Raw genomic sequence first — 8,103 nt, forward strand, 5'->3', positions numbered from 1 at the left:
TCCAAAGCCACAGAAAAACCCTGTCTCGAAAAACCAAAAACCAAAAAAAAAAAAAAAAAAGGTAAAATGTTCTTTAATTCCATGTATTTCCATCCAAACATTTTCAATTAGACATACTAACATACATGGCCTAACAAATACTTCATACTGAAAAAGTCATACACCTTTTAGTCCAAATACTTGTTCTTAAATTTCTCACTACTTACCTCAGATCACAGGGACCTTTGTGGTAGTCACTTTTGTGCATCTAGTATTGATATATTTTATTACTTGGTTTTTCTTTTTTTAACTGACACCTTTTTAAAAGAGAAATCTTTGCATAGGATTTCACTGGCAATCTTGGGCTTGGGAAACTCCCTAAGGTAACATTCTCCTACTTACAGGCAGATCTATTCAATGTTTTATATCTAAAGTGACATAAAGCTAGAAACTCACCTGCATTGGCTTTAAGGTCTTCAGGTGTAACCATGACGACAAATCGAATTGCACGTTCATTTCGAAACATTTCATAAGACCACCGACGAATAGATCTCATGCATTTCACTGCTGCAATACCATTATTGGCAATAAGAACCTAGGAAGAAAGGATATCATATGGAAAATGAAGGAAAATATAGCAAAGAAAGGCAATGATAGAAAAACAAAGATTTTTACACATCTCACTATGTCTGAAAAAGAATTTCAAGCTAAAACTGTAGATAGTCTAAACTGCTGAGAAACAACTCTTACAAGATCAAGCAATATTTCTAAATGTTTGCTATGCAAATATTTCAACATGTGCTTGGTGTAGGAGGTCCTCCTGTCCATGTGTTGCTTTCATTGGTTAATGAATAAAGAAACTGCCTTGGCCTAGTTGATAGGGCAGAATTTAGGTAGGCAGGGAAGACAGAATTAAATGCTGGGAGGAAGAAAGGCAGAGTAGGAGAGGAACACCATGGAGCCGCCAAAGACAGACATGCTGAATCTTTCCTGGTAAGCCACTGCCACATGGAGATATACAGATTAATCGAAATGGGTTAAATCAACATGTGAGAGTTAGCCAATAAGAGGCTAGAACTAATGGGACAAGCAGTGATTTAATTAATACAATTTCCACAGGATCTTTCAAAAGAACATTACAAGCAGAGTTTCAACCCGTTATCAACTATAACCAAATTACCAGCATTAATATATATATATATCAATATATGTATGAGATATATAATAAGTAAACAGTGAAATTATGTGTATTAGTAGCATGTTAGGGAAAAAAGGACACTCATACATAAAAAGGCAAAGTCCCTAAAAACCTAAATACCATTTTGAACAAACCAAAACAACAAATCTAGGCATTAAGTCTCACATACTTTAAGCAAAATTGTTTAGTAAGCTGAAACTTACCTTCTCAATCACTTTATTTCCCCCAAAACGAGTAACAAATTCTGCTGGAGAAGCCACAGTGAAATCTCGCTGAGAGTCTATTTTCTTTCTGTCTCGACCTTGTTTTACTAGGTGCAAGCCAGACATGCTGGATCTATAGAAACAGAGAAGCCATGAGAAGCTTTATTAAGGATTTGTTCACAACATTAGTGTCTTCTGAAAACCTTTCTTCTATTATGCAACAGTACTTCCCAAGGACCGTTGTGGAGTATACACGTTGTAGATCACAGGAAAGGAAACAGCCCTCAGTGGATGTGATAAAAGGATAAAGCCTGTCATCCCAGCTCTGAGCCAATAAGGGCTAAAGAGTGAGACTCTTGTCACAAACATAAAAACAAGGGGCGTGAGGGGTGACTGAGTAGGTAATACTTACTGCTCAGAGAGAAGACCTGATTTCAGTTCCCATCCCAGCACCCACATGGTGGCTAATGAAATTCCAGGGGATTAGACACCTTATTCTGACCTCCACAGACACCAGACACACATGTGGTACACAAACATACATTCATTCAAAACACTCATACACACAAAATAAATCTAAGGAAGGGGCAGAGATGTTGGAGATTTAGTCCAGCTATAGGCAAAATACTTGTCTAGCAAGCACAATGCCCTGGATTCAATCACTAACTAAGCATGAAAAGAGGTAGGACATACTCCACTAAAAAAGAAAACTGACCAGGCAGTGGTGGCACACACCTTTAATCCCAGCACTCGGGAGGCAGAGGCAGGTGGATCTCTGTGAGTTCGAGACCAGCCTGGTCTACAAGAGCTAGTTCCAGGACAGGCTCCAAAGCTACAGAGAAACCCTGCCTCAAAAAAAAAAAAAAAAAAAAAAAAAAAAAAGGCAACAACAAACTGGGCTAGAAAAATGGCTGGAGAAAGACACATACTGCTCTTGCAGAGGACCACAGTTCAGTTCATAGTACCCATGTCAGACAGGTGATGAATACCTGTATTCTCCAGACCAAGGGACAATTAAGCAGAGTAGTTATGTAGGTGGAGGACAGAAGAAAGAGTTAAGAGGCCATATAGGTTACTGCTAAGGACCTATCTTTATTTTGTGTGCACAGGATTTTTTAAATTCTTTTTAGATTATTTTTAACCTAGCAAGATGGCTCAATGGGTTAAAGCATTTGCCCTGCAAACCTGAGTTCAATCTATAGGACCCACATAAGGTGGAAGGGAAGAATCAATTCCAGAAGTTGTCCTCTGACCTCCACTGTGCACTGTGGCATAAATATTCAAATACATATCACGCATACAACAGTAAATAAAAATATATTTTAAAAACAAGATTGTTTTTAAAATAAATAAAAACTAGGCTATATGTAGACCAGTGTGTCACAAAAAGGGGATTATATAATTAAATAATTCTTGCCAGGCATGGTGTCACATGCCTTTAATCCCAGCATTCAGGAGGCAGAGGTAGAAGACTCTCTGAGTTGCAGGCCAGTCTGGTCTACAGAGTGAGTTCCAGAATAGCCAGGGCTATACATAGAAACTCTGTCTCAAACAAAAACAAACAAGCAAAAAAAATTCCATATACCTGAAGTATCTATCTATCTGAAATTCTATGTATCTGAGGCAAACAGACAGACACGAGTGTTCTAGTATCCTGTTATCTAGGGAAAGAATGAGGGATAGCAAGGCTTGGGAAAAGAAAGAGAGAAACAACATGACAATAAAAAGATTGAGAGGTCAAATGTGGTAGTAGTAGTCAGCTTTTAATCCCAGCACTTAGGAGGCAGAAGCAGCATGATCTCTGAGTTCAAGCCTATCTTGGTCTACAGATCAAGCTGCAGGTCAAATCAGAGCTACACAGTGAGACCCGGACTCAAAATAAAATAAAATAATCAAAAGCTATATTCGTTGGTTGCCTTGTTTCAAATTTTAAAATAGTATTTTCCATTCCTGGTTCGAATTTTGAATACAAAAGTTTCTTTCTTCATCCCTTGAAACTGCATGTCTTCTAGAGGAGTGGTATCAAAATCTTATGATACTGTTTTTTCTATCTAATATGTGACTTTCTATGTACCTACATAATTTTACTGATTTGAAAAAAGAAAAACAATCATTCTTCTCTTGGTGTGTCTATAAAAGTCATTGGGTAAGTTCTCTTCTCATCCTTTCTAATGACTTAAAATGGCTCTGAGTTCATGTCTGCTTGAAACAAGGCCTTACTATGTAGGTGAGGCTAGCCTGTATTCCACTCTGTAGCCTCAAGTCTCCAGCTTCAACGTCTCTTGTGCTGGTATTACAGGCATGCACCACCAGGCTTGGCTAAAGTGGCTCTTCTTAACTTATAGAGCTATTATCCACAGGAGGACAGCAACAAGGGACATTCAGAAACTAGTTAGTGGCTACTTTACTAGATCTAATGATACAGCCACAAAAAAAGGCCATATATACCACTGCTGACCCTCAGTGTATGCTAATATGCCAAAGCACTCTCTGGGGTAACATTTCAAACTACTCAATTTGCTAAACTTTCTTCATTCTTTAACAACAACAACAACAACAACAAAAAAGGCACCCTAGTGCTTCGCTCTTCCAGTATGCCCAAAAAAGTATTAAGGAAGGAAAGAAGGTAAGGAGAAAGAGAGGGAGGGAGAGAGAAAGAAAGAGAGGAAGGGGGAGGGGGTAAGGACGAAGGGAAGGACAAAGGGAGAGAGAGAAAAAGACACACAACAGAACTTCATCCTCTCCCCCATACTCAGATTGGAACTTTAAAGAGGGAAAGAAAACAAGCCCTCAAAATAGAATGACTTGTCCAAGTTTTCAAAGGAAGTTTAAAACACAAATTAATATAGTTTCCTAGGCCTCCTTTAATGTTTTTTCAATTATATCATGAAACATCTATGGAAACACAGTCAGGAAACACCAGGCACACTGTTTTTTGAGAACAAAAGCCTTTCCTTCTTTTTTTGTATGCAGTTGTCCTGGCTACATATTAATTTCTTTCAGCTTCCACGTCCATGACACTTACCAGTGCATCACACTGATCATTAATGTGGATGAATTTCACAAGCATCAGTCTCAAGGGAAACTTGACAAAACTGCACAGTAACTCCACATAAACTCTGACATAAGGATCACCGAGTTGCAGTACAAAAAGCTCAGGAGTGTGTTGGTGGGGAAATGCCTGTAAAGGCATGTAGGGAGGATGTAGATATTCTGTATGCTGATCTTGACTGAGATGACCATTACACAAGTACCTACATGTATCAAACCACAAGCACTGTAATTTTTAAAGGGTAAATTTTACTACAGGTAAATTGTTTCTCTACAAAACTGACTTCAGAAAAACTGAAACTAAAGCTGGGTGTGGTAGTGCACACCTTTAATTCCAGCACTCTAGAAGGCAGAGGCAAGCAGACCTCTGTGAGTTAAAAGCCAAGCTGATCTACAAAGCGAGTTCCAGGACAGCCAAGGCTATTACACAGAAAAATCCTGTCTCAAAAAACCAAACCAAAGCCAAAACAAAATTAAAAACCTCAGGCTATTAAGATGACTCAATGGTTAAATGCACTTGTTGCTCTTCCAGAGGACCTGGGTTCAGGTCACAGCAATCACAACTATCTATGACTCTAGTTCCAGGGCATCAAAGCCCTCTTCTGGCCTTTATAGCATACTTTCAGGCACACAAACATGTATATAAAATAAAAACTAATCAATTAAAAGACAGTTTATTATCTACCCAATAACTAAATAGGTAACTTTAAAGAAAAGGAGACAGTGAATGCCAAGTCCTTAGCTGCATAATGCCATGTAAACAGATAAGACCCTGTTTTGTGACTATAATTTAAATTTGTAAATAACTAGAACTTTGAGAGGCAAACAGAGGCAGGATGAAGCTGAAACAGAAAGCTATTTGTCTGCTCCCAAGACCTTAATTTAACCTCCATGAGAGCAAGTGTGTTTTGGTACCCACTTTGATGAGGGAGTGTATGAGAACAAGAGGATGCTCTCAGACATTTGGAACCATTCCATCTTTTCCTACAGTTTAATAATTATCCTTTTCACAGCAACAATTAAATTTTACTGGAGTTTACTCTCTGAAGTGGTAGAACTACAGAGGCCCAAGTCAGGATAAGCAACAAATATAAATAGCAGCACAAGAAAAACAGTAGTGTGCCCAGGCACAGAGAACAGCAAAAGTAAGGTACCAGGTAAAAACAAATGGATCTATCAAGCATGAAAATAAACGACTTCTCACCTATCTTTCCCAGCAAGCCATTAGAGAATAAAACTCTAGGTAAAACAAAAACAAAAAGACAAGGCAACAGAGAATGTCACATGGAAGAATCCCAAGATGACAGTTAAAACCAGAGTATAGGGAGCTGGAGAGATGGCTCAGAGGTTGAGAGCATTGACTGCTCTTCCAGAGGTCCTGAGTTCCATTCTCAGCAACCATACAATGGCCACAACCAACGGTAATAAGATTTGATGCCTCTTCTGGTGTGCAGATATACATGGAGACAGAACACAGTATACAGAATAAATAGATTTTAAAAACAAAACAAGAGAATAAATTGTTCAAGAAATGGTAAAGACTTAAAATTTTTAAAGCGGAGGGTGATTAGCTGTTGTATTTATATATAGTGTTAAAAATTATGAAAGATTATTATTCTTGCTCTTGCACACCAGACAGATCAAGCTACAAGTGGGGCACCCACACTAAAGCCCTAAGCAAACAGAAGCTGAGCTCTTTGTATGAACTTCTGGAGAAACTGGGATTACAGACATGATAGGCATCCTCCTATTATGACAATTTAATTAAATACAATACTATTCCCTTTACCTTAGTACATACACATGCACAAAAGCAGCCTGAAATAAACTGAAGTTGCCTATAACTACTTTACTATTTTGTCCCTCTGTTCCTGCCTTACAAAGAAAGTAGCTTTGAAAGACCATTCAGCTTCTTAGTTTTCCCGTTTTTGAGATAAACTCTTGCTATGTAGACCAGGCTGGCCTTAAACTAAGGAAGATCAGCCTATCTCTGCCTCCCAAGCATTCAGATTAAAAGCATGTACCACCACATCCAGCTATTTAATTTTTAACTAAAGAAACACTGTAGCATGCTATCTTCTCTGCTCATCACATTGGAATACTTCCTTTTTATGGAAGAAGTGGTTACTCTATTCTTGAAATGAAAATAAAGCCAAGTAAAATCTTTAAATTGTGTAACTTTGTCCTTTGACAATAAAAAGCTTTGATGCACACAAGTGTATACAAAAATACACATGCAGAGAAAGAGACAGAGACACAGAGAACAACAAAAAAAGAAAAACTGGGCTAGAAACATGGCTGGAGAAAAACACATACTGCTCTTGCAGAGGACCACAGTCAAAGATACAGAAAAACCCTATTTGAAAAGTCCCCCTGCCCAAAAGGAAAGAAAATATTAAATTGAGTTATCACTGGATGAAACTACTTTATATTTTTAGTTCCTTTTTAGATTTGGCAGAATTCTAACTTTTCTACAATGAACATATTGTTTTTAATAATAAAAAATAAAAAGTCAGGGCTGGTGAGATGGCTCAGAGGTTAAGAACACTGACTGTTCTTCCACAGGACCCAGGTTCAATTCCCAGCCTCCATATGGCAGCTAACAACTGTCTGTTAACTCCAATTCCAGGAGATCTGACACCCTCACACAGGCAAACCACCAACGAACATAAAATAAAGATCAATTATTAATAAAACAATAAACGCAAACTTCACTTGTGAATTTATGCCAATAGAAAGAAAGTAAGGGAGAAACTCATGAAATACAGGAGAGGTATAACATCATGGAACAGAGCTCTACTTGCAATAATTATGTAACTTTATAGAATGAACTCCTGAGACTGATTTACATACATGGTCACAGACAGCTCCTGTATTCAGAATGGAAAGGAGGGAAGGGCAAGCAACACAGAAAGCAGACTAAGCCCCCAGCAAGAGCACCAAGTTGCAGATCTCATAATGACCTTCTCTGTCTACTCGCTACTACAGTGCCATGGCAACTGGGAACCTCGGAATATTAAGGAAAGAACACTGAAAGAAAATCTGGAAAGCTACTGGGGGGAGGAGGAAAACTTAGGCAAGCCAAATGAGAAACGCTAAGAGAAACATAAAGCACCCTCACAGGCCTATCTATAAGCAAAGCCAAGATGAAAACAGCAACTAGAGCCAGTTCCCTACTTACCATGTTAAAACTTGACACAAAGGAGCCAAGAGAGGGAAAAGGCATGTGATTTTAATAAAGGTTATTCTCAGTGTAAGAACTGTTAACAATGACAGTACATGTTCTCTGTAACCAAGTTTTCAACACTAAATATCCAAACTTTATGCAAAAGACTGAAGTTCCCCAGTCAAAACATTTTATCAAGCCAGGCACAGTGGCATCAAACTGTAAATCTAGCATTCAGGAAAGAAAGGCAGTATGATCAAGTGCTCAAAGCCAGCTGGGTCTACAAAGTAACTTCATGGCTAGCCTGAGCTTCATGGTAAGACCCTGATTCAAAATCAAAACAAGAAAATTATGTCAGGCAGTGATGGCACACACTTTTAATCCCAGCACTCAGGAGGCAGAGGCAGGCGGATCTCTGTGAGTTCGAGGCCAGTCTGGTCTACAGAGCAAGTTCCAGGACAGGCTCCAAAACTACAGAGAAACCCTGTCTCAAAAAAAAGAAAGAA

General features: G+C 38.5%; 1 protein-coding gene across 5 annotated transcripts in view; it reads right to left on the minus strand.

The window, feature by feature from the left end:
* Positions 1 to 8,103, minus strand: part of Acaca (acetyl-CoA carboxylase alpha) — a 282,227-nt gene that overhangs the window by 193,081 nt on the left and 81,043 nt on the right. For all 5 annotated transcript variants that reach the window (XM_026780511.1, XM_026780510.1, XM_026780513.1 and 2 more), the window contains 2 exons: positions 1,381 to 1,513; positions 436 to 574 (listed from right to left, as the gene is read on the minus strand). In XM_026780511.1, the coding sequence (XP_026636312.1) occupies positions 436 to 574; positions 1,381 to 1,513 (272 nt within the window). The remainder of the gene's footprint in view (positions 1 to 435; positions 575 to 1,380; positions 1,514 to 8,103) is intronic.

Source organism: Microtus ochrogaster, chromosome 7, assembly GCF_000317375.1.
Source record: "Microtus ochrogaster isolate Prairie Vole_2 chromosome 7, MicOch1.0, whole genome shotgun sequence".
NCBI lineage: Eukaryota > Metazoa > Chordata > Mammalia > Rodentia > Cricetidae > Microtus > Microtus ochrogaster.